General features: G+C 38.6%; 1 protein-coding gene across 2 annotated transcripts; it reads left to right on the top strand.

Annotated features, from left to right (window-relative positions):
* ATIC (5-aminoimidazole-4-carboxamide ribonucleotide formyltransferase/IMP cyclohydrolase) lies at positions 1-26,961 on the top strand. 2 transcript variants are annotated; one of them, XM_039233143.1, is made up of 16 exons: positions 1-128; positions 416-542; positions 4,123-4,199; positions 5,107-5,173; positions 7,748-7,836; positions 8,444-8,595; positions 8,923-9,079; positions 13,677-13,802; positions 14,675-14,782; positions 15,643-15,728; positions 17,255-17,344; positions 18,633-18,761; positions 23,235-23,327; positions 24,572-24,754; positions 26,268-26,423; positions 26,729-26,961. In XM_039233143.1, the coding sequence occupies exons 1-16, from the start codon at positions 110-112 to the stop codon at positions 26,846-26,848; spliced, it is 1,779 nt and encodes a 592-aa protein (XP_039089074.1). In that variant the 5' UTR covers positions 1-109; the 3' UTR covers positions 26,849-26,961. The 2 variants fall into 2 exon arrangements, with proteins under 2 accessions (XP_039089074.1, XP_039089075.1); XM_039233144.1 differs by lacking the exons at positions 4,123-4,199; positions 5,107-5,173.
* The last annotated feature ends 265 nt before the right edge of the window (positions 26,962-27,226 follow it).

The raw sequence follows: 27,226 nt of genomic DNA, 5'->3' as shown, positions 1-27,226 counted from the left end.
CCGGCGCGCCCCTCCGCCTGATCGCGCGCGTTCCGGCCTCTCGGCGCCCCTCCGCACGTGGCGTCGCCGCAGCTGCCCTCGCTCGCCCCGGACCCCGCCGCCCGCAGCCATGGCACCCAGCCAGCTCGGTGAGCCCCTCGCGCGCCCTCGCGGAGCCACGCCCCCTGCGCCCCTTCCCCGCGGCGCCCTCAGCCCACAATGGCGGCGCCGGGTTGCGCGCGGTGACTGCGAGCCCGCGGTGTGTTCGCGGTAGCGCGGCTGGCAGGTGTCCGACCCGGGGGAGGCCCCGGGTCAGGCCCGGCCACCGTGGGCCGCTGGGATCGCCTCGAGTTCCGTGACTGTCCCCGCACCCAAGGCCTGGAAGGACTTCGTGTCATGTATTGCGAGTGGTGACGGGAAATGCCTTCTGTTTCAGCCTTATTTAGTGTCTCTGACAAAACGGGCCTCGTGGAATTTGCCAGAAACTTAACTTCTGTTGGTTTGAATCTGATCGCTTCTGGAGGGACTGCAAAAACCCTCAGGGATGCAGGTCTGGCGGTCAGGTAAGACACAGTTTAGTTTTTAAGGTAAGTCCAATCCGAAGAACGGAGAGTGGTCACGTTGACCAGACAGGAATGCACTCCGGGCACAGTGAGTGAAAGGCGTCACTTACTCCTTCCAGCAATGCTGGGAGGCTGGCACGCTGCTTACACACTTTGCAGAAGAGGAAAGAGAGGCTCACATTTAGTAACTTGTGCTCCGGTTTGCAGAGCTCGGTCAGGAGTTCAGGGTTGAAACCCCAGGAGTCCCCATGTCAGAAAGCCCTCTTTCTTAGCTACTTTGTATAGAAAATTAATTTAGGTGGGCCATTTGTTATTAAAGAAAACCCCAAATTATATGATTCCCATGACCTGTTTGGACTGGCTCTGTAGTGCAACTGTTGACATCATTAAGATTCAAGTCTTCCTGTGTTCCCTTACGTTCTCTGTTAGTGATATAAAGGCACAGATCTTTTATTCATTCCTTTCACAATGTTCCTTACCTGGCTAAGTGATGGGACGAAGGAATGATAAAAGATAAATCATCTGCCATTCCTGACCTCAAGAAGCTGACATTCTGGTGGAGAGGGAGGAAGTAACTTACTGAGGGGTAGAAAATGAAAAAGGCATTAAGGACAGCTCTAATAAATGGAGGTGGGATTTCAGAAGAAGGACCTACCCACTCCTGAAATACATTTTAGGAAAGGAGTGAAAGATGTGGCTGTTTTCGTTGCTCTATGAGAAATTTTGCTTTTTGCCTTCTGGTCAGACTACTGCCTTTTTATTTTCTTTTTAAATTTATTTTGAGAGAGACAGAGACAGCTGTGAGTGGGGGAGGGGCAGAGAGAGGGAAAGGGAGAATTCCAAGCAGGCTCTGAGCTGCCAGCAACTGAGCCCGATCTGGGACTCGAACTCATGAAACCGTGAGATCATGACCCAAGCAAAAGCAAGAGTCAGATGCTCAACTGTCAGAGCCACCCAGGCGCCCCGAGATTACTACTTTTTTAATTGTATACTCCTGCTTTCAGAAGCAGTACACAGCTTTCCTAAATTTGACAGGTTCAAATGGCAAGAGTGCCTTACTTTATTAAATAAATGCTTTTCTACTTTCCAAAGTCTTTTTGCATCATCTCTCTGATGTTCTCATAAGAACCCTATAAGAATCGTGAAAGACAGGCCAGCCTTTTGTGAAGACCAGCAGGGTGAGAATCCAGTATCTAGGCTGTTCTTTCTTGTGGAGCATGATGGCTGCTGTTGTAGTTGGACCTTTCAAATTAAGCAAGCTCCTCTTCTAAGCCTTTTTTTCTCTACCAAACTTTGTATTATGGGACCATTTCAGACATAATCAAAAGTAGAAAAAGATAATGAGCTGTCATGGTGTCATTCCATCCCTCAGTTTAAATACTTATCAGCTCTTGAGCCTTGTTTGATCTCTACTCACTTCTTGCTTGCCCCCATTATAGCTGTACATTTCTTAAAAATTAGGAATGTAAATGTATTTCTCTCCCATTATAGTGTGAGACTGTTCACTTCATATTATACACACACACTCTCATGTAATCCTAACAATAGCTTTATAACAATAGTGTAGATTGTATTATCCCCATTTAATAAATAAGGAAACTGAGGCACAAAGAAGTTAGGTAACTTGCCAGAGTTAGTAACAGTTAACACAGCTAGTAAAAGAGCCAAGTTTTTATCCCAGGAAGTTAACATGGAGGTTTGAGGTAAACTGATGAGATTTTAATTGGTGACTATACAGCAGTGGGCATGCAGAGAAATTTTGAAGACTGCAGCTATTGCATGCAAATTCTGGAATACAAAGGAGCAACAGCTTTTTTTTTTTTTTTTTTTTAAATTTATTTCTGAGAGAGAGAGAGAGAGAGAGAGATACAGCGTGAGCAGGGGAGGGTCAGAGAGAGAGGGAGACACAGAATCTGAAACAGGCTCCAGGCTGAGCTAGCTGTCAGCACAGAGCCCGACGCGAGGCTCGAACCCACAAACTGTGAGATCATGACCTGAGCCGAAGTCAGACACCCAACAGACTGAGCCACCCAGGCGCCCCAGGAGCAACAAGCTTCTTAATGAGCCACCTGTTTTTTCATTCTGAGAATAGATCTGCCTTCTCTGTTTTTAACAATCATCCTCAATTGGAGAAACTGGATTTTATTTCCTGAAGGCCAGAAAAGGGAATTTTGAATTGGACAACATAATGTCACCAGTTTTCAGTTTATGTTGGAACAGTGTGAGTCCTTCGTCAAAAACCGGTCATCTGCAGATGGCCCTTCATAGGAGACTCTACCCAGGAAATTCTGTATCCTATTGGAATTTGCTGCTTTATTTTTTTTAATGTTATGTCGGGAAGGGGGGCAAATAAGAGGAGACAGGATCTGAAGCAGGTTGTGCCCCTGCAGCAGCGAGCATGACATGGCGCTCAAGCTCCTGAACCCGTGAGATCTTGGCCTAAGCTGAAGTCTCATGCTCAACCGCCTGAGCCACTCAGATGCCCAGGAATTTGCTGCTTTAAAATATTTATTACTTTTTACTATAACGGTTAATGTATGTGGGTTGTAGGAAATTTGAAAAATGTAGAAAATTATAAAGAAGATAATAACAACGTGTTCATAATTGTTTAACACGTTGATATGCTTTCTTCCAGTATTTTTATAAATATCTGTCTAATTTTCTAACTCAGACATAAGATAGTTTTACTTCTTGATTTTGTTCACCTAACATATTGTCTGCATTTTTCGTGTCATTATAATCTGCTTGTAAATCAGGCTGAAGAGTAGGGGAGTTCATGTCAGTTTGGTGATGTGAATCAATATTTAAACATTGTCTTCATTTGACCCTTTGTCAAATTTTGAGATTATTTTTTCCAGCTAACTATTTTTTCTGTGTAAAACTATTAACATTTTACATAGACAGATTTGTTAACCCGTTATTTAATGCTTCAAATGCATTCCCTACATATGCTTCGAATGCATTCCTCACATATTTAATTTTGGTAGTTCTGTGATTATTTTAAATACTCAGACCTTTGAGGGTACCTGGGTAGCTCAGTCCGTTCAGTGTCTGATTGTTGATTTCAGCTCAGGTCATGATCTCACAGTTGGTGGGATCAAGCCCTGCGTCAGGCTCTGAACCTGTTTGGGATTCTCTCTCTGCTCCCCTTGCGTGCATGCACTCTTACAAAATAAGTAAATAAACATTCTTTAAAAATAATCAAACCTTTGATTCATTGGGAATTTATTTTTATGTAGATAAACCATTATTGTTCCAATATAAACACCACTTTACTAAAACACAGTGTTTTATTTTCCCACTCATTTGATTTGCCATCTTTATGCTTATTTAATCTTAAAACTGAATTCTTGTTTTTACTTAAGTCTGTTTCTGAGATAAGGTGCTTTTTGTATATACTGCTAAATTCTCAATTGAATGTATTGCTTAGGATTCAGTTTCTGATTTCTGAAAATTTATGCTCTGAAAAATCCCCCTAGATGAGAACAGTAGATGTAATGTTGGAAGGTGCTTTGGAATGGCATAAAATGTAAAATGACAGTTTAGCAGAAACAGCAATATTCTGCTCATCTACTTTCAGAGATGTCTCTGAGTTAACGGGATTTCCTGAAATGTTAGGGGGACGTGTGAAAACCTTGCATCCTGCAGTCCACGCTGGTAAGTGGTCGGTACCTTCAATTTAAAACAATCAGTGGTCTTCAGGAATATTTTGGTTGATTACTTTGTGAAATAAATGAGGGAAAAGGCAGGTCATAAGCCCCCCTAAAAATTACTTGTGAGTCTATTGGTTTTGTCACATTTGCTCCTCAAATTCATAATACATAGAACCTGTGTAGAATCTATTCTGCTTTATTATGTGATGGATTCACATTGTTTTCCTCTGCTTGCCTTTAATCCTGACCTGATAATTAATTGAGAGTGCTATTTCCCTCTGTAGTTAGTGAAAATGTTTCAGTTTCATGTGTGAAAAAGCTTTTATTACACTCTACGCTTAGTATAAAGTAACACAGTGTAACTGACTATCAAAATAATTGTTTTTCAAAAGGCTTTAGTTTTGTTTACTCATCTGAGTCCAAGAATTACGTACTAACCAAAAATGGTAAGAGATAGGTATACTGCTAATTACCAATTATAGTAAAATTTGGCAGAATAAAAGGATCACCAGACAAGCCACTTACTTATGGAAACACAGACACTAATGGAACTGGCAATAGTTATGTAAAAACTCCTTCTACATTTTGTTGCTTAAGAAAAGGGGAGTAATGGGTGCGCTGGCTGACTCACTTGGTAGAGCATGCAGCTCTTAGTCTCGGGGTTGTGAGTTCAAACCCCACATTGGGTGTAGAGATAACTTAAAAATAAAAAAATCTTAAAAAAGGTGGGGGAATGAGGAACGGATACAAAGCTTTTTAAATATACCCACTATTCTTAATCTTCTACTATTTTGTTTTCTTTATTAGACAGTATTAGAGGGTTCAACTCGATTGATGGGACTATATTGGAAAGAAGTACCTTATTCTAATGTGTTTCTTGGGAACCTAATACTTTAACTTTGTTAAATTAGGAATCTTGGCTCGTAATATCCCAGAAGATAATGCTGACATGGCAAGACTTGATTTTAATCTTATCAGGTAAAAATTTGAAGTTGACATTTTAAAATTTTTTTTTTTAATGTTTTATTTATTTCTAGGAGAGAGAGAGACAGTGTGAGCAGGGGAGGGTCAGAGAGAGAGGGAGTCACAGACTGAAACAGGCTCCAGGCTCTGAGCTGGCAGTCAGCACAGAGCCCGACGCGGGGCTCGAACCCACGAACCGCGAGATCATGACCCAAGCGAAAGTCGGACGCTTAACCGACTAAGCCACCCAGGCGCCCCATGAAGTTGACATTTTAATACATTAAGGAACAAAGACCACCAGCATGCCAAACTTGGTGCCCTACTTTTAAGAACAAGGTTAATATTAGGTTTAGTTTCTTATTCACTCACTATAAACATTTGCCGATTGGCCATTTTGTATACTTTTCCAGAAATGCCTGTTCCAGTCCTTTGCCCATTTTTTAATTGTTTTTATCATTATATTATTAAGTTGTAAGGGTTCATTTTATCCCATTAGGTGGGTTGTTTTTCCTTTCTGTAATAGTGTCCTTTGACTGTCATAAAAGCTTTAAGTTTTGATGATGTCCATTTTATTTTTCTTTTGTTATCTGTGCTTTTGGTGTTATATTTAAAAAGCAATGGCATAATCCAAAATAATGAAGATGTAAGAGTTTTTTAGTTTTAGCTCTTATGCTTATTTCTTTAATTTTTTTAAGGTATTTTTTATATATGAGTGTGACATAGGGTTCCAACTTCATTCTGCTGTATGTGTCCAGTTGTCCCAGTATCGTTTGTTGAAAAGACTTCTTTCAGAACCTCGATGAATGGTCTTGGCACACTTGACCTATATCTCTGTCATTATGCCAGCACCACATCATTATTTTTATCTTTGTGGCAAATTTTGAAATTGAGAAGTATGAGTCCTCCAACTTTTTGGTCTTTCTCAAGATCATTTTGGATATTCAGGATTTGTTACATTTCCATATGAATTATGGGGTCAGCTTGCCCATTTCTGAAGAAACAGAGTTGGAGTTTCATAAGGATTGTGTTGAATCTGTATATCAGTTTTGGAGATGTTGCCATCTAAATATTGAGTCTTCCATTCCATAAACTGAGATGTCTTTCCGTTTGTTTAGATGCTTTAATTTTCTCAACAATGTTTGTACTTTTTAGCACACAAGTTTTATGCCTTTGTTAAATTTATTCTTAAATAGTTTTTGTTTTTGATCGTACCATTAGTAAAATCGTTTTCCTAGTTTCACTTTCGCGTTCTTTGCTAATGTGTATATAAGTTGAACTAATTGTATGTCCTACAGCTTGCTCATCTCAGAGATAATAGGGTTTTTCTGTGGAATACCTCAGGATTTTCTATATGCAAACTCATGTCACCTGCTACTAGAGATACCTTTACCTCTTCCTTTCCAGTCTTGATCCTTTTTATTTAATTCTCTTTGTTAATTGCCAGTAAAATGTTGAATAGAAGTGGTGAGAGTGAACATCCTTGTTTTGTTCTTGATCTTAGGGGAAAGCATTCAGTCTTTTGCCTTTAAATATGATATTAGCCGTGGGTTTTAGGGTTTTTCTTACCTACTTTTTATCATGTTAAACAAAGTTCTCTTCTGTTTCTTGAGTGTTCTTATCATGAGTGGGTGTAACAGCTTTGCATCTGTTGAGGTGCTCAGGTGGTTTTTGTCTTTTGTGTTATTGACATGGGCTGTTACGCTAACTGATTCTTAGATAGCAAACCAACCTTACATTCTTGGGATAAACCATACTTTTGGCTGCCATGTGAGCCTCTTTTCTGTATTTTGCTGGATTCTGTTTGCTAGTTTTCTTTGAGGAATTTTTTGTTTGTATTCATAAGATATTGGTCTATATTTTTCGTGCGACATTTTCTTTGCTTTTGGTCTCAGGGTTATAGGCACCAGGAAGTGTTTCCCTTCTTCTGTTTTTCTGTTTTTATTAGTTTTTACCAACTGTGCTTATTTCACTGGGTGTAAACCTGCCCACAGAGCCCCTCACATTGCAGGTCCAGGTGTGGATCTCTACTCCACCGGTTGTGAATTTTAGATTAGTACTATATCTTAAAGTATTCATTTAGCCTTCCTGTTACCGCCGTTGTATATGATCTTTCTGAAGACAAAACAAATAAGCAAATACTTCACCCTTAGAATTCAGTCTATCATTTTTCATCATTGTGCCTGACCCATTGGAAATAGAGTTTAAAATTGAATGTCCAGGATAATAATGATTGTAGTCCAAAATGAGGATGTTATCTGTAGCCTTTTATTTTGCATTTCTGTTAAAATTTAAAAAGATTTTTTAATGCCTGGATCCTACAATAGGTAACTAAATGTGCCTGAGCAGCAGTATTGCAAAATGATTTTGACAGCATCTGCTGACCAAAGCCATGTATATTTACCTATGTTCTGCAACAGTGGACCTCCCAATGTCTCAGCATACTTTTTAGAATTCTAAAATGCCAGGCTTATAGTTTATATTTTAGATCTTTAGACTCTTGGGTCATGTTAAAGCTGTTGACTGACTTATATGTAAATCCCATAAAGTTTGTATTTCTAATGGTAGTTAAATCTTTTTTTTTTGGTTTAGGGTTGTCGTCTGTAATCTGTATCCCTTTGTGAAGACAGTGGCTTCTCCCGATGTAACTGTTGAACAGGCTGTTGAGCAGATTGATATTGGTAAATTAGAAAAACCATATTTGAAAACTGACAGGGGAGGATTATTTATATTTTATTTATTTTTGGACTGTTTTCCATTTTATTTATTTTTACTTTTTGCTTTTTTTATTTATTATTTTTTAGAGAGAAAGAAGTGGGGGGAGGGGCAGAGCAGGAAAGAGAGAAAGGGAGGGAGGGAGGGAGGGAGGGGGAGGGAGGGAGGGAGAGAGAGAGAATCTTAAGCAGGCTCCATGCTTGTGGAGCCCAACGTGGAGCTCAGTCCCATGTCCCTGGGATCGTGACCGGAGCCAAAATCAAGAATCAGATGGTCAACTGACTGAGCGACCCAGGCACCCCTGGCTATGTACATTTTAAAAGATATTTTGTTTTGATGTTCACTGAAAATCAAAAAATTGAGAGAGCAGAAAATAGTTACTGTTCCCACATTGTGTTCTGAGATGACTGTAACCCATCTATATTTTCTAAGCTCTTTCTTTGTATAGAGATTCACCTGGGGTACGTTTTCCCCATTTTTTTAAGTCAGAAATTAAAGTAGAAACCTGTATTTGGTGACTTTATTTAAAGGAGGTTAAACTCACGGAAATACAAATTGTCTTGTTCTTCCAAGGTGGAGTAACCCTACTGAGAGCAGCAGCCAAAAACCATGCTCGAGTAACAGTAGTATGTGAACCCGAGGACTATGTGGCCGTGGCCGCAGAGATGCAGAACTCCGACAGTAAAGACACCTCCTTGGAGACTAGACGCCAGTTAGCTTTGAAGGTGGGGATGCACTTTTATTGAGCAAAGTGTTTGCCAAACCAAATGGTATTCCATTTTTACTAGATCGTATCATTCACCAAGCCTCTGCTTGGAGCTGCTATCCTTTCCCTATAAATGAAGAGAACCAAGCATTACAGATGTGTAATGTCAAAAAGTTGAAAGAGACTTGGAAAGAGAATAATTCGTTCTGTTCTTTTGTGATAATTGGTTGTCTTTCCTGCACAGATATGTGCGGGAAGGAGTGTGGTTTGCTCTGTGCTACCTAAAACCCTCTTGCCCCAACTTTGGTAAGTGGTTGGTATTTCACAAAACTTACACTTTTTGTAGGCTTTCACTCATACGGCACAATATGATGAAGCAATTTCAGATTACTTCAGGAAACAGTATAGTAAAGGAATATCTCAGATGCCCTTGAGGTATGGAATGAATCCTCACCAAACTCCTGCTCAGGTATACACGCTGAAGCCCAAGCTTCCCATCACAGGTAAGGGCTGTGTGATATGTGGCATAGAGTTTGCTGGGGGGGGGGGTGCGGGTGTGCGCGCACGCGCGTGTGTTGTTCTCTGTATTCTATCTGATGTGGTTCACGTTGAAAAGGTAAATGAAATTACATCATGCCTTTCAAAGCCACCTGAAGTGTGAGATGCCGGGTGGTCTTGTGAACACAATCTATTGAGACAGTCATGGGTTCTGGAGAGAAGTCAGGTTGGAGATGGAGTTTGAAATGTCCTTGCCATATAGATGATTTGGAGATTTGGGACAGGATGGATCAATTTCCTAGAAAAGGTCAAGATGAGGAGGGACCAGCCAAGGATCACAGGCTCTGGAATCCCAGGTGAAGTAGGCCGAGATATGAACGTGAGGTTAGGGAATAATAAGAACGATAATTCTTGGGGTGCCTGGGTGGTTCAGTCGGTTAAGCATCCGGCTTCAGCTCAGGTCATGATCTCACAGTTCGTGGGTTCAAGCCCCGTGTCAGGCTTTGTGCTGACAGCTAGCTCAGAGCCTGGATCCTGTTTCAGATTCTGTGTCTTCCTCTCTCTCTGACCCTCCCCTGCTTGCGCTGTCTCTCTCTCAGAAATAAATAAAAAATATTAAAAAAAAAGAAAAGAAAGATAATTCTTCGAACAGAACTTTGAACAGGAAAACCAGTTAGGACTTCCATGGATTTGTAGAATCAAAAGACACTATTCACTTTTCTGTTCTGTTTTATTCTTGAGGTGGGCATTAGAACACGTGCTACTATCTGGTCGGGGCGCGTGGGTGCAGAGGGCAGGGGCGAGTTGCCCGTGTGAAGGCCTCGGGTAGGAGTGCTGGCCTCCAGTGACCGCAAGGACAGCTCTCCTCATACCCTGGGAAGGCAGGTTGAGAGCACGCTCGTTGGTACACGTGGTGGGAAGACACGGGTACTCCTGTCTGCTTCTTGTCCCTTGATACCAGCTGAAAGAGAGGAGCAGGGAGAAGAGTGGGAGATTAGAGGAGAATTTGAAATACTCCTTTCTTTCCCTTCCTATTCACAGGATCAAGTCCTATTATTACCCTATTTCAGATACATTTGGAATCCCTTCTAACAGTGTGCTAGGCCCCGCAGTCACCCCAAAAGTCTCCCAGACTACAGTAATGCTCTTTGCTTGGTCTTCTACTCACGGCAGAACAGTCTTCACCATGTAAATCAGGTGACGTTACACCCTGTTTGAGACCATTCATTGGCTTTCCCTTGCACTTGAATGCCTGTGCATCCCCTGCAGACCCTGTTATCTGACTGCTCTTCCTAGACAACCCTCCTCTACTCCATGCTCCCCAGCGCGTTGTTTCCATTTGGTCCTCAGGCAGCGTCTACAGCCTTTGCTCTGCTCTTCAAGGTCTATTTTGTCATTCAGATATCACCTTAAAGTCACCTCCTCAAAGTTTTCTCAGATCACCCAGACTGAAGTGAGAAAAGTCACACTTTTCTCACAACACTGTTTTGTTGCATATACAGTGAAACCTTGGTTTGTGAGCATAATTTGTTCCAGAAACATGCTTATAATCCAAAGTGCTTGTATATCAAAGCAAATTTCCTCATAAGAAATAAAGGAAACTCAGATGGTTCCTTCCACAACCTAAAAATACTCATTATAAAAATGATTTCAAAACTGTAATATGATACAAAATAATAAAGAAAATACAAAATATGAAGAAAAATTAACCTTTACTTACCTTTGAAAACCTTCATGGCTCGTGTGAAGGAGATAAAGAGGCGGGTTATTGTAGAAGACAACTTTCACTGTCACTAACAGAATCACTGCTATCCATTGGTTCAATGGACTCTTTTTCATTTTGTGCACCGTTAACAAGGAACCCATCCAACGACAGTTGATTTTGCCTCCTTTTGAGGATTTCACGGAAATTTACATTGCATGGTCCTTAAACAGATTCATTGCTCACACAGCTACAGCCTTATTTTGCACTGTTTTCCACATTTTACACATCTCCCTAATCTCTTCGAAGTGAGGGAGTTCTATGCCTTTTTCTTCTCCTTCGCAGACAAGATACTGGTAGACTGGTAAAATCTTGCAATTTCAGCCACTCACATACCTAGTTCATACTTTTCAATGATTTCCTTCTACCGTAATCATCTTACCACCTTTCTTTTCAACCTTTTTCTGTATGGGGGCCATTGTATACGCTCACATGGATGTTGACTACAGTACACTATTAATAAACTCGTCATACTCTGTATTGAATGTAACTGGCAATAAGACAGCAAGAAAAGAGGGTCTGTATCTGGAGGCAGTGTGACCTAGAATGAAGCAAAGCATTCCTAAGCTTACTGTTGAATGGAAAAACCACAGGACTGTCTAGAGGTACTTTGAAGTGACAAAAAATACACTGGTGCCAGTTGTGGGCATCTTCCAGCATTCTGAAAAAGCACTAATTTCTGCCAAACACTGTGGCCTGAGACCAAACATCCTAGCATGAGAGATGATCACAATCCCGCAGTGAGAGAGAGAGAAGAACCATTGGCTCAGTTGTGATCATGTGACACTCAGCGTCACATACTCTTCATATTGCAAGACATTTATCAAGTTAACATTTATTAGAAATGTTTGCTTGTCTTACAGAATGCTCATAGAACAAATTACTTACAATCCAAGGTTTTAGTGTATTTATGTTTTAATCATCTTCTCCCATTTAATCATCTTCCCTGGAGAGCAGAAATTTCATCTTTGTTCATAGCTTCTTGTTTATCACTACATCCTCAGTACTTAGAATATTTCTTGGCATGTTTCCTGAGTATTGAATTAATAATTAGAAATTTGACATGTTGCATGAATTTTTACATCTAGAATTTCTTAAAACAAAAGAAATGCTCTTGTTTTATCCTTAGGTATTTCCTTCTTATAATGTTTCCCCTTTAGATGCTGAGGCAAAAGATACTTCCATGTACTTTCAGTTCCCATATTTTTCATTTTCAAAAGCAATTTCATTCATGCTGGTCAAGGGAACTCGTTTTTAGGAACATTTTTATTATTTTCTTAGTAAACTTTATTTTTTAAAGTAGTTGTAGATTTACAGAAAAATTTCTTAGAAAGTATAGAGAGTTACCAGACATTCCCTCCCTCTGGGTCTCATCCCTAGCTCTCCCCTTTTACATCTTGTATTAGTATGGCACATTTGTTAAAATTGAGGAGCAAATGTTCATTATTAACTAAAGTCCCTTGTACATTAGGGCTCACTCTTTGTGTTGTATATTCTGTGGGTTTTGACACGTATAATGTCATGTATCCACCTTGACAATATGCAGAATAGTTTCACCAACTAAAAATTTCATCCATTCTACTTCCCTACTCCTGCTGCCACTCATATTTGTACCATCTCCATAGTTTTGCTGTTTCCATAATGTCATAAGGTTAGAATCCTACAGTGTGTAGCTTTGATGCTAGTTTGTTTCATTTAGTGGTATGCATTTCAGGTTCCTCCATGTCATTTGGTGACTTGAAAGCTCATTTCTTCTTACTTTTAACAGTATTCCATGGTATTTGGATATATCATAGTTGGTTTATCCATTTACCTCTTGAAGGACGTCAAAAATGGAAAGACAATTTTTAACAGTTATGAATAAAGCTAAAAACATTCAAGTTTGGGTTTTTGTGTGAACATGTTTTCAACTGATTTGTATAAGTACGTAATATTTTTTAACGTTTTTTGCTTACTGCCTATTTTGTTTCTTCTCTGGCTTTCCCATCAGCTCTATGGAGACAGTGATTGGGGGACAGGGCATGAAAGGAGCTAGCTTATTCATTGATAATACATTTTCATTACCTAGAACAGTGCCCAACATTGTTGTAGGCACTCAGTAAATATTCAAGTTTTATTTTTATAAGTATGTATCGTCCAAGATAATAGAAAGGAAATGCAGTTATAAATTGGTTTTTAATTAATGGCTCCCTTTTTTTGGGTATGTGCTGAATTTATAATTTATTCACAAGAGATAATAGCTCCTAACAATCCTGCTATTGTCAAGAAAACAGGCAATGAGAAACTCTGAAATTGTAATTTTTTTAACTGCATTTCAACTTTCGGCAGAGCCTACTGAGGCTGGTGTAAAAGAGGAAAAATCCAATACACTTTTTCCCCATCCACGGCACTTGGATTAGTTTGTAATAATGTTCTTACACCGCAAAGTTTATGGATTAGATTTTGTACTACCTCAAGAATTGCCATGATTTTTCTATCTTAGTTCTTTACTGAAGTGGATTCCTGGCGATCACTGGTCTTATTCTTTCTCCTATTCCTGAATTCACTGTTAGTTCATTTCTAGATTGTCTAGATTTGGTTTCTTCAGTAGCATATAGCATATTTGAGTGTGTATGTATATTCTTTTTGGGAGGCAGGATGAGGCAGGCTTCAACTCTAGTCTTAGTGTTTTGGTTTCTTTTTTTCTCAGGTTCTTTTATGTTGGTGTATGTGTTTGCCTCTTAATTATACTTCTCTGAAAACATACTTGTACAGCCTTGACGTAGGTTATTTTTTCAGAAATGTGTATCTGACTTGATTGATCCTGCTTGGTAATGTGTTGTGTATTTTTCTTTGTGTAGTTCTAAATGGAGCCCCTGGATTTATAAATTTGTGTGATGCTTTGAATGCCTGGCAGCTGGTGCAGGAGCTCAAAGAAGCTTTAGACCTTCCTGCCGCTGCCTCTTTCAAACATGTCAGCCCAGCAGGTAAAGCACTGCTTTCCAGAATGCTCTGGAATGGTTCAAAATGCACTTTTTAATTTTAGAAAGAATTGACATGTTCTGATGTGAATATAGATATTCTCTAAAGTCTCAAACCACCTTTTTCAAGTCTAATAACAGTATTGATATAGTAGCGTGACAAAATCTGGTAATAAATTAACACATAGTTGTTATTTATGTTATGTAATTGTGTAACATTACTGTGAGATAAGGGGATCAGGAAATTGCTTTTTTTTAGTGGAAAAGTAAAAAATAAAGTAAAATGGACAGTATTTTTCCACAGGGTTGAAAATGAACTGAGTAGATACAAGAAGTTCTAGAGACACCTTATCTGTAGCTTTTTATAGCCATTGTATGAGATACAGTTTTCCTTCTATGTCTAAGTCAAATCTAACACATAGTTCTCTGAAGTTTATTTGATATTAAGGTGATTGTGAAGTAAATTAGCTTCATAGATGTGTGGTGCTGGCCAACTCAGTGGTCGTTTTCAAAAGCCAGAGAGATTTCCCCCTCTTCTTGCTCCCCTGCAACTGTATTTTTGTTTTTAATTATCTGGCCAGATTTTTGTTTAATTTGGCGTAGGCACTAGAAATTATGCTGCATAGACTAGATGTTATGAAAAATGTTGCCTTGGGGGCTCCTGGGTGGCTGAGCTTGTTGCGTGTCCAGCCCTTGATGTCAGCGCAGGTATATATGATCTCAGGGCCTTGAATTCACTGCCGCATTTGGTTCTGCATTGGGCATGAAGCCTACTTTAAAAAAAAAAAGGAAAGGAAAGGAAAATGTTGTCTTGATTTAGGAGATGATAAAGTGGTAACTTGAGACTTGAGGGTTTATTTTATGGTTTTCTATTTCAGGTGCTGCTGTTGGAATTCCACTAAGTGAAGATGAGGCCAAAGTCTGCATGGTCTATGATCTGTATAAAACCTTGACGCCCATATCAACTGCGTATGCAAGAGCAAGAGGTGGGAACAGTAATAGGGTTTTTGTGTGTTTGTTTGTTGTTTGAAAGAGAAGAGACTATTTTATCCTAAGTAGAATAAAGTAATAGTATCTTTCGTTTCAGTATTAGATTCCAAATTATCTTTAATTTGTTTTTTTATTAATACTTAGGAATGACTCTCTAAGTGCCTTGGAATAAATTTGCTTATAAAAGTGTGTGCTCATATTTTAATGTAATAAATGGAAACATAATTGGAATTTGGTGCATCTAATTTCACATTAGGCATTTGAATACATTGTATTGTTTAATAAAAGACTAAAATTGTATGCTTGTATTAACTACACTAAATTTGTTTAGAGTTACAGTTTATGTATTTCAGAAATACCTAATTCATGATGTTAATAACTTGTGAATATTACTGTAACATTTATGAAAGACCATTGAGAAACTTGATAGCACAGTTCACCTTCTACCACAGGGTTAGCAGACTGTGGCTCATGGCCTAAATACACCCAGCCTGCCACCTAGCTTTGTAAATATAGTTTGATTGAAACAGGGCCATGTCCCTTTGTTGATGTGGCTGATTTCTACAGTGGCACAGCTGAGTAGGTGTGACAGAGACAATGTGCCTACAAAGCTTCTATCAGGCCCTTCACAAGAAGAGTTTGCCAAATGCTGTCCTGGAAGGAAAATTAAAGAATACTTTGTTATGATTACTTCAGTTAAATGACTTCTTAATCTGTTATTTTAGATCTTACATAACTAATAAAGTTAAATTTAGAGAAATGGATTTTATATGAACCTACTGGGGTTTTTTAAACATCTTTTTCTTTGCAGGGACCATTTGTGATACATACTCTTCATCTTAATTTTTATTTACAGGGGCTGATAGGATGTCTTCATTTGGTGACTTTATTGCATTATCTGATATTTGTGATGTCCCTACTGCCAAAATTATCTCCAGAGAGGTTAGTGAACATTCCTGTGTCTTGATCCATGCATAACTGAGTAAAGATCTATTTGTTCATAGTTTTCATTGAAACTATGACTTATAATATTTATACCATTTCTAGGTTAAATTTATCATTTAGAATGTTCATAGTTCATGTAGAACATGAATACTTGACTGAATTGTAATTTTGAGATTTAGTGAATGTTTTAAAAGTCTTGATTTATATACTTAGGTTTTTTATATTATCTAGTAGTCATTATCTTAATGCCAAAGTTACTGTCTCTTAAGAGCAGAGGATGATGTAATAATGAGCCTTACTGTAAACCTTTATAGGTTTATAATGAAAGAGATGTATAGGGGAAGATTGAAACTCCTTGGAAAACTAACCCCCATTAGTTGAATACCAAATAACCATTCTGGAAAAGTGGGTTTTGGGGCAAAGAGACAGACTGAAAGAAAAAGAAGATAGCCCAGAAAGCTTGGAGGGAAAACAAATAGGTAGAAATGAAGGCTGCATGAGCTTGACAACATTCAGTGCTTTGGGGATTCTTCCCATGATCACTACTATCCCACTACCCTCCCCCACCCACAGTGGAGCTGACCTGCACAAGGCTTTGTGGTATGAATTTGCTACCCTTCAAAGATGTTATATCAGATCCCTTTGTCTTGCTGTTGAGGTACTTCCCTTGCCTAAGGTTATTAGCAAAGCTGTAATCTGATCCCCATGTCATGCGCTTGTGGAAAGTGCTTTGCCTCAGGTCATTTTGCTAGTACTGGCCAAGAGGGCACTAGAGAGTGCTCTTCCTAGTGCAAAACTCATCATGAACAGGTTAGTGAGAAATCCTTTTTCTTCTTAAGGTACATGCATTACAGTGAATCATTTGTATATTCTTAGTTAAAACTGAAACAAATGGCTAAAAACCCTTACAGTTAAGGAAGGTTAGCTGTAGAACTCTATTTTAATATAGGCTTATCTTTTCCAGGTACACATACTAGCATTATCTGTTGGAGAAAGAAACCAGAAAATGCTGCTGCATTAAGACAGATAATGGTTTTTAGATTGCTTAGGATGTGCTCCCTAATTTTTGAAAATAGAAATTAATGTTTAAGGGTCGCTAGGGTGGCTCAGTCAGTTAAGGGTAGAACTCTTTCGACTCAACACAGGATCAAGCCCTGTGTTGGTCTCCACGCTGAGCATGGAGCCTGCTTGGGATTCATATTCTCTCTCTCTCTCTCTCTCTCTCTCTCTCTCTTTCTTTCTCTCTCTCTCTGTGCCTCCCTCTATCTCCTAATAAAAACTTGAAAATGTTAATGTTTGGGGCGCCTGGGTGGCTCAGTTGGTTAAGTCTCTGACTTCAGCTCAGGTCATGATCTCTCATTCGTGGGTTCAAGCCCCGCATGAGGCTCTGTGCTGACAGCTCAAAGCCTGGAGCCTGCTTTGGATTCTGTGTCTCCCTCTCTCTCTGCCCCTCCCCCTCTCATGCTCTGTCTTAAAAATAAATAAAACATTTTTTAAAAAATTAATGTTTAGTATATTTATAGGTATCTGATGGTATCATTGCCCCAGGATATGAAGATGAAGCTTTGAAAATACTTTCTAAAAAGAAAAATGGGAGCTACTGTGTTCTTCAGGTTAGTTTAATTCATGTTTAAAATAGGAATTTGATTTTTTGTTTTTCTTTTTCCCCATATTTAATCTTTGCTTTATGATGATAGTCTTTTAATGTACCCTTTACTGAAGTTTCTTTAATTCTTAATCTTAACAGAGTTTTTTCTTACTATTAACTGTTTGGTTTAAGATGGGGGTAGCTTCCTTAGTCTTAGTTTTAAATTTTAATTTAAAAAAATCTTTAGGGGCGCCTGGGTGGCTCAGTCAGTTAAGCATCTCACTTCAGCTCAGGTCATGATCTTGTGGTCCGTGAGTTTGAGCCCTGTATCGAGCTCTGTGCTGACAGCTCAGAGCCTGGAGCCTGCTTCACATTCCGTGTCTCCCTCTCTCTCTTTGCCCCTGCCCCGTTCATGCAGTCTCTCTGTCTCTCAAAAATAAATAAGCATTAAAGAAATTTTTTTAAATACATAATAAAAATTAATACAGATACATGGCTTCCTACTCAAAAGGTATTAAATTTAAATATTATTTGAAGAAAAGCCTCCCCATCTTTGCCTTTTGCCACTCTGTTATCTCTTTAAAAGTAACTAATATTTTAAATTTCTTGCTCATCTTTCCTGAAATAGTTGGTGCTTTTTAGGAAATTTTTGCATTTCCTTTTCTTTTTGTTGTTTTTCCTCCTGACACCTATGCATAGAGTTTGGCCATGTTGAAAGTTTGCCCAGTACTGGGGTAGCTTATGTAGCCAGTCACCAGTCTCTAGCCACTACACATGGCCTGCAGTGAATTAGGACCAGGTCACAGGCTGTGTATTGTGGGAGTTTTGATAAGTCCTGCTCCTCTTGGCGGTTGTCCCATCAAATTTTATGTCTGAATGGGATTTCCTAATAGCTTTGCCAGCACTGTGTTCTTTAATTTTTTCTTCTTATCGATAGGAGATGAAAATGGCATCTCATTGTAGCTTCAGTTTCCCATTATGTATGGGATGAACATCGTTTCATATATAAGAGTATTTTTTAGTCCTTTTTATAAATTATCTGACCATATTCTTTGCCTATTTTTCTAATTGGTGAGATTTTTTCGTTACTGATTTTTACACACACTTCTGTATTAGGGAAACTAGCCCATAGTCTAAGATAAATAATGATGCCTGGCTGTTCTGTTACACCCATACTGAAGTGATCTTACACATGCTTACATTAGAAAAAATGAATATAAGCTTGCTTATAATGATTTTCTTTGTATGTAAGTTAAATGAAAAATGTTAAAGGTTGTAGGTGTACTGCTTTTGACTCTAAATTTCTATTTTAGATGGACCAGTCTTACAGTCCAGATGAAAATGAAGTTCGAACTCTCTTTGGTCTTCGCTTAAGTCAGAAGAGAAATAATGGTGTCATCGACAGGTCATTATTTAGCAATGTTGTGACCAAGAATAAAGATGTAAGTTTGAAAATATCTGAACTGTATGCTAGTAACTCAGTGAGTGTTTTTAATATTTATAAGCTTATGCATTTTTTAAGGTTCATATTTTAAAAAGGTTGATGTGCAAATGTCTAGCTCAATTTTGAGTTATCAAGTAAGTTTGCAAGCTTAAATAAAAAAAGAATAAATGATGATATTAGAAGCTTATAAGTGTATGTACATAGAGGTATTTATATTTTCCTTTATACATAAATGGGATCATATTTTTTATGATTTTCTTCTATAACTTGCCTTTTCCCACACACTAAGCTGCAAATATGTTTCTATATCAATAAATGTAGATCCACATCTTTATCTGAAAGGCCAAATGGCAATCCATGTATAGATGTACTATGTTAGATACTTAGATTGTTTCCATTTTCAGTATGATGATCAGTGTGTTCACGTAGTCAGGTTTTTGCTTTTATGCTGTTTGTCATCTTTTAGGAAGGACATATTCCTAGGATGATAATGGTGATTTTTTTCTTAGATTTGTATGTACCCTATCATTTAATGCCCATAGCACTTTAGGTGGAGGGTGGGGAAGGGTGACTGCTATCATCTTTATTGTAAAGATCACAAAATTGTGACATCAGGTACAGTTAAGAAATTTGACCAAGGTGGAGTGCCTGGGTGGCTCAGTCGGTTGAGCGTCCGACTTCGGCTCGGGTCATGATCTCGCGGTTCGTGAGTTCAAGCCCCGCGTCGGGCTCTGTGCTGACAGCTCGGAGCCTGGAGCCTGCTTCGGATTCTGTATCTCCCTCTCTCTCTGCCCCTCCCCAGCTTGCACTCTGTCTCTCTCTCTCAGAAATAAACAAACATTGGGGCGCCTGGGTGGTTTAGTCAGTTAAGCGTCTGACTTTCGCTTAGGTCATGATCTTGCGGTTCGTGGGTTCGAGCCCCGTGTCGGGCTCTGTGCTGACTGCCAGCTCAGAGCTTGGAGCCTGTTTCAGAGTCTGTGACTCCGTCTCTCTCTGACCCTCCCCTGCTCACGCTGTCTCTCTCTCTCCTAGAAATAAATAAAACATTAAAAAAAAAAAAGAAACAAACATTAAAAAAATAATAAAAATAATAAATTTACCCAAGATTACATAATAATGGAAATGGGTGAGCTGGTATTTCTTTTCTGAAATCTCTTAATTGGACCCTTTATTTTGAACGATATCTTTGCTGGTTCTAACACTGGCTCTACTTCACACACACCACACACACACACATACACACCTACTTAAGATGTGTAACTATGTTGTTTTATGGTCTTACCTGCTGCTTTGTCTGGTATTTTTGATTGAATGATTGGGTATTAAATGTGAAAAAACTATAGAGGTATTTTGAAGATCTGGATGGTATTTTTTTTTCCCTCTAGAAAGAGCTGATTTCTACTTTTGGCGGGCAGATCAGGTGGAGTCAGATCATCTCTATCCTGGCAGGAATTAAGCTGACTTGAATTTGGGCTTAAATCTTTGTGAGGATCCATCTGTGGTTCACCCCTCTTCTGCTGAAAGCATCAAGTGTCCGCTAGTATCAGCTTTCCCTGGTTTACTGAACTCCATTTATGCTACTTACTGCTGTAACACTGCCACAGTTTGTGCTCAGTTCCTTTACCTTTTAGCTTAGTGCCTTGCAACTTAGAAAATGTTTGAAGCATCTAGCATTTATGACTACATTCTTTTCTTTCTACTTCCCTTCTCTCTGGGATCTTTGCCTCTTAGTACTTGCTTTTACTACCTTGCTGTTGAGCTTGTCTGTCTGTTCCTAGGAAAGGTTGTCTCTTAACAAGTCATTCATTATAAAAGAAATGGAAAATGAGGAGGTGCAGTTGCTTCCAGGTCTGACTCCTGAGGCTTTAGGTAGAATTGCTGAAAGTAAACTTAAGTAATGAATTATTGGAATAATTCAATTTGTTAGTAAGTGTATGGTGATTAAGACGTGATCTTTGTTGTTTTAGTCTTCCGTTTATATATTTTTTTAATTAATGATGCCGTGAAGTGAAGGAACATGGTGGGCATTTCACATAGAAATACTTGGCAGTCCTTTGCACTCTTCTCCTTTGGTCAAGACTGTAAGTACTGGGATTTCCAGATAGAAGCATTGTTTTTGTACCATTGTTACTGTAGGCAACTCACTAAGATAGGAGACTCTTTTTCCTTTCACTTTATAAACCTGACTGGTTAACGTATCTTTTAAAATACTGTAACAGTATTGACCTAGATTCCATAGTCCTCTGTTGACAACCCTGCCCCCATATTGAGACTCTTACTTTTGTAAGTTTTCCTGGTAGGTTTGTACTTATTAGACAGATTAATAATTTAGCAGTGCTTGATAGGTTTTGTACCTCTGGCTATAGTAACTTAGATTTTTTTTTTATAAGGAATGAGGTATGGTTTTAATTCATCTGTTATCTTAATTCTTCTCTACTTGTGTCATATGTATTTTTAATTAGAAATTTGGAAACTGAAGCGTAGGAGTGGTTTTATCTTTCTTTGTATTCCCCTCTCCTTTGAAAGCAGTGTTGTGTTAACATTTCAGCCTCAAAATCCTGTGTGTCTAGAACAGTGGGAGAAGCATGAGGAGTGTGCATTAAGCGTTAGTGAACACGGTTGAATTATTTCCTGCTCCATTTTTCTTAAATAATGCTTTAATTTGTTTTAACTATTTGTGCTGTGTTTATATGGCTGGATTTCTTCACTCCCATCCCCATACCACCTCCTCCCTTGAGAAGCCTTGTATTTCTTGATCCTGTCTCAGAATACCAGCTTTTAATGTTAAAATAAAAATGAGAATTACAGATTACATGCACTGTTGAGAATTCCCATGTACCCTTTGCCCCATTTCCCCTGATGGTAATACAGTGCTGCAGTATAGTATCCCATGATAATGATACTGGTACAGCCCAGACACAGAAAGAATGCTTCCATGACCACAAGGATCCCTTATGTTGCCCTCTTATAATCACACTCCCTTCCTTCCTGCCTCCACCCCCTCCTTAACCTTGGATAACATCTAGTCCGTTCTCCCTTTTGTAATTTTCATTCATTGTACATTCATGAGTGGGTTTTTATGTGAACATAAGTTCTCATTCTTCTGTTATAAAGGCCCAAGAGTATAATTAGTGGCTGCTGGGTAGGATCATAGTCTCATATTTAGTTTTTTTAATTGCCAAACAGTGTTCCTGAGAGCCTATGCCATTATGCGTTTTACACCAGCATTATGTGAGTGGGCCAGTTCTCTGCGTTCTCCCTATAGCTTTTAGTGTTGTCACCCTGTTTCAGTTAGGTGTGTGGCAGTATAGTGTGATTTTTTTTTTAATTAGCATTTTCTAATGGCTAGTGACTAGGGTGTTTTTTTTCTTATTTATTTTGCCAATCTGTGTATCCTTTTTAGTGAAATGTCTCTTCATGTCTTTTGTTCATTTTCTAATTAGATTGTTTTTGTCACTGAGTTTTGAGAGGTCTTATTTAAAATACTAGTCCTTTTTTGGATATGTGGTTTGCAAGTATTTTCTCCCAGTCTGTACTTTGTCTTTTTTTTTTTTTTAATATTTATCCATTTTCAAGAGACAGAGCATGAGTGAGGAAGGGGCAGAGAGAGGGAGATACAGAATCTGAAGGAGGCTCCAGGCTCTGAGCGGTCAGCACAGAGCCCAATGCGGGGGGCTCTGTGCCACAAACCATGAGATCATGAACTGAGCCAAAGTTGGATGATCAGCCGACCAAGCCACCCAGGTGCCCCTGTACTTTGTCTTTTTTATTATCTTAATACAAGTTGCAGAACGTAAGTTTTAATTTTGAAGTCTGATTTTTCACTTAGCTAATTGATTAGTTAGCTAGTGCGTATAGCTTTTGTGCACATAGATAATCCTTTTCAGTTTGTATTTGATCTTTATATTAAACATAGTGACATTTTTGGCTGTAGCAATTACTTTATTCTGGTAGGTCTGGTAATTCACAAATATTTTTGAATAGTTTCTACCTAGAATATTCTAGACAAAGCAGAAAATGATCCTAATTTGATTTTTCCAAAACAGCTGTGGCTGTGTGTAGACATTACAGTTGTAATATCTGTGAAAATTATTCTCAGTGTTTTTTCTGAACATGAACTTTCTCATGTTTCCATATATATTTCTTGGTACTGTGGTAGAGAATGTATTATTTGTCAGTTTGGGAATGGATACGGTGTTTCACAATTCGTGTGGTGTGTAAACAGGCTGCAAAATGGCATTAGTTAGAGTCCTTGATGCATCAGGCACTGCTGCGTTCCACGACACATATGCTGAATGTTGATCTTTTTCAGTAAAACACAGTAGTGTTTTCTGTGAACAGTTCATTTCTTCTGTCATTTGAATGATACAACTACATCATAGGTCTGTAAAAAAATGATCTATAAGATGCTTAATGTTTTTCAGTGGAGTTACAAATTCCACTGCAGTTGACCATCCTGTGTGTTTTCCAGTTGCCAGAGTCTGCACTCAGAGACCTCATCGTAGCCACCATTGCTGTGAAGTACACGCAGTCTAACTCTGTGTGTTATGCCAAGAATGGTCAGGTAACCAAGCTCTCAAACCCACTTAGGCCAGACAGTTGATTTTCAAAATGATACTCCTACCTGAGGTACTAGACTACTTGGAAAGGAAGATCGGCCAAGTTTCTCTTTTCTGGGCTTGTTGGTATCTACTCAGTAACATGGTGGACTTACTAAAACTAGTAAGGATCACAAAGTGTCTTTGGAACGACGTATTAAAATTGATCGTATTACTTCTTGCCCAAACTGAGTTGGCACATTTGGGTTAGTGGGACTGTAATAGCCACTATAAAATGAGTTATTCACTCCCCTCCTTCTGATCGGTGTGGTATTTCCAGTGAAGAGAGAGTCAGGAATAGTACTTCTTCCTATTATCCCATATTTTTGTAGCCTGTTGGATACTTGTACTTTTATTTCTAAGGTTATTTTACCAAGAATCTGTAGACTACAAGTTAATGTGATCTTTTAAAAATCAGGTTTACTGAGACATAATTTATATACAATAAAATTTACTCTTTCTAAGTGTTGAGTTTTGAGCGGTTTGCCCATATTATGTAGTTAAGTGACTACTACCACAATCAAGGTATTGAATGTTTCTTACAGACATTAAGCAAGATACTTAACCGGTTTCCTCTTGTGCTGAGCCCTAGAGTGCAGGACGGAGCCAGCTCCTCCTGGAGGTCACTTCTAACTCTAGACTGAACTGGTTCTGGTTTCACCATAGCTTCCACAGCCTTGGGGGCCCTTCTCCCAGTGTCTTGAGCTCTTCTCTTGGCATGTGTTAAATTATTTGTCCCAGAAGTGGGGAAGTGAAAGTGTGGATATTAATTATGTGACCTGAAGACTCTTTGAGATTCAGAATTCTAGTGATTGTCCATTGTTAAAAGATTGCTTGTCTGTGATAACAAAAATTTGGGGGATTATGATTACTGGTCTCCTTGGACTTGGACTAAGGTTCTAATAAGTTCCAGTAAGACTATACTTCACTACTGATGTTCTAGAATTCTACAGGAGTTCTAGAACTACAGGAGTTCTAGAATCTTACAGAGTATTAATAACCATACTTCAAATGTCACTGGAAAGGTAAAACATATTAATAGTAGTTATAAATGCCTACCCTCACCCTTAATAAATTAAAAATTATTTATATTTTGGCCAGATGTTTTTTCCGCAAAATCGATAGATTTTAGGAAGTATGCACAAAAGAGTTGTTAAAAAAAAATATGTTGTTGGAAGAGAGAATAATCTTCATGTTTGGTGTTCCTCAGGTTATTGGCATTGGAGCAGGACAGCAGTCGCGAATACATTGCACACGCCTTGCTGGGGATAAGGCAGACTGTTGGTGGCTTAGACATCATCCGCAAGTGCTTTCAATGAAGTTTAAAACTGGAGTGAAGAGAGCAGAAATCTCCAATGCCATTGATCAGTATGTTTCTGGGACCATTGGCGAGGTAAAAGTCATTGGGTTTGTGGGTGGAGTATACCGGTATGCTCACCGTCTTCGTAACAGGTATTTTTCTTGAAATTTTGCGTTGTCTAAAATTGTAATTCTAAGCTTTTTACCAACTCTCCATTATCTTGTCTTTAACTTTTTTGTTCGTAGTTCATTCCTTTCTGATACCACAGAGCCTCCTTGTCTTTTAAAATTAGTTTTATATGTTTGTTCTTCCTCTGTTGGTTTTGAACTTTTGATGTCTGGGACTCTTTTTTTTTTCACCTACCCTGAGGCTTTCACAGTGCCAAGCATGGTGCTTGCTACATGATAGGTGTGTATTCAACATGAAATACAACGTATCTGATAGCAGGTAACTAGTGTCTTCTCCCCGTATACTTTCTACCAGTGTCAATTAACAACTCAATCAGTTTTTGTTACATTTCAAATTTAATGTCTTCTTTTTAGAAGAAAGCATATGGGAGCATTAAAATTGCAACTATGAGTGCACCTGGGTGCCTCAGTCAGTTGAGCGTCCAACTTTATCTCAGGTCATGATCTCACGGTTCATGAATTCAGGCACATCAGACTTGCTGCCGTCACACTGTCAGTGCAGAGCCCGCTTCGGATCCTTTGTCCCTCTCCCTTACCCCTTTCTTAGTTGCACTGTCTCAAAAATAAATAAACATCAAAAATAAATAAATAAATAAAATTGCAACTATCAAGTAGCCTGCAAAAAAAAATACAGAATTTAACCCCATTTTTGGACATAGCAAATGTCGGTAAATCCTGTGTGGAAAACAAAAGAGATAAGTCTGATAATCAGATACTCGATAGTCTTCTGAGGAGGTGAGTCATCCACACTATGTTTTCCACAAGTTCAGGGACAGGGATCTATGACATAATAAGTGTCACTGAAGAATGTGCCTTATAACCATAAAGTACTTAAAACATAAGCCTTCCTTTTTTTACTTTAATATTTGTATTTCCCTGTTTAATACTACTAGCAGAATTTTGCTCATAGTTCTGGGAAAATCTTTATATGTACGTGAACAAGAGTGAAAGGCATATTGTTTAAGCCAACAAATCATCCAAAATGGAAGCACCTTTTTAAAAATATGAATACCCCGAAACATACCTTGATTCATCTCTATGACTGACTGTAGACTTGACGCTGTGTAAATACAGTTCTAGAACATCCATCATCATCTGTTTGCTTGTTTTGATACAGGGATATAAAATAGTAGATTTTATTTAGGCAGAGATTAAAAAACAAAATATATTTAGAATAAATTGATTTTGAAAGTAAATGGTATAATCTTTATTTGGTACACTTAGAATTAATTTTCTTTAATGAAATGTTAAAAGCATCAAAAAAAAAATTCTAGCATCAATGTAAATTGGAATGAGCCATTATTTATAATTAAATCCTGGGACAAATGCCTAGTGCTTTCTGGCATTCTGATTTGCATCAGATAGTACTAAAGATCATATCCAAAATCGTTCTCTCTCCTCTCCACCCCTTCTCATAGGATGAAGATTTGGTAAAGTGGAAGGCATTATTTGAGGATGTGCCTGCACTATTAACTGAAGCAGAGAAGAAGGAGTGGATTGACAAACTTAATGAAGTTTCTATCAGCTCTGATGCTTTCTTTCCTTTCAGGGATAACGTAGACAGAGCTAAAAGGGTAAGTATGGAATTGATGTGCATTTGCACAGAATTGATTCTGATGTAAAACCATTTCAGAAACCCTGCTTTTGGTGTTTAAGTTCTGAGTTTTATATGGCAATGTGATATATCAGTAATATTTAAGTATTTTACTTTTCCATTTGATGTGTGGATAACCGAAATCTGGCTATTTTGCTGTTTTGGCTGAGTGAATCAGTCTGTATTGTAAACCATTGTTACCTTAGGCTTTGTAGAGGAGAATTTTAATTTTTCACGTCTTCACGTGAACTTGTGTCTTGAAAGTCATGTCTCTTCTCTCCTCAGAGCGGCGTGGCGTACATTGCTGCTCCTTCTGGTTCTGCTGCCGACAGAGTTGTGGTAGAGGCTTGCGATGAACTGGGGATAATTCTCGCTCATACGAATCTTCGGCTCTTTCATCATTGATTTCATTGCACAATATCTTATGGTTTGCTTCTGTGTAGGTGGAAAATCGCATGTAACATTTTGACAAATGCCTTTTTAAAAAAAATAAAACGCTAAGGCTTAGTCATCTGGGATTCACTGCTTTTGGTTGTATTTAATTTCTTGAAGTTATAAGCTCTCTAGCACAACAAACATTACCCACAAATATCTGTGTGTAAGAAATACAGGAAGGAATAGCCCTGCCTCCTGAAACTCAGATCCCCTCAAAACATTGTCTGTATGAAACGTTAAAAATCATCAAGTAAGACAGAGAAACTGAGCAGACACAGAGTTCGAGAACATGAGCAGCCTGCAGCTTCACAGCTTTCCTCACAGAGGATTCCATTCGTGCAGTCATCG

The sequence above is a fragment of the Hyaena hyaena genome, unplaced genomic scaffold (assembly GCF_003009895.1).
Source record: "Hyaena hyaena isolate Hyena2069 unplaced genomic scaffold, ASM300989v1 scaffold_71, whole genome shotgun sequence".
NCBI classification, from domain to species: Eukaryota; Metazoa; Chordata; class Mammalia; order Carnivora; family Hyaenidae; genus Hyaena; species Hyaena hyaena.
This window is presented reverse-complemented; position numbering and strand designations above follow the sequence as displayed.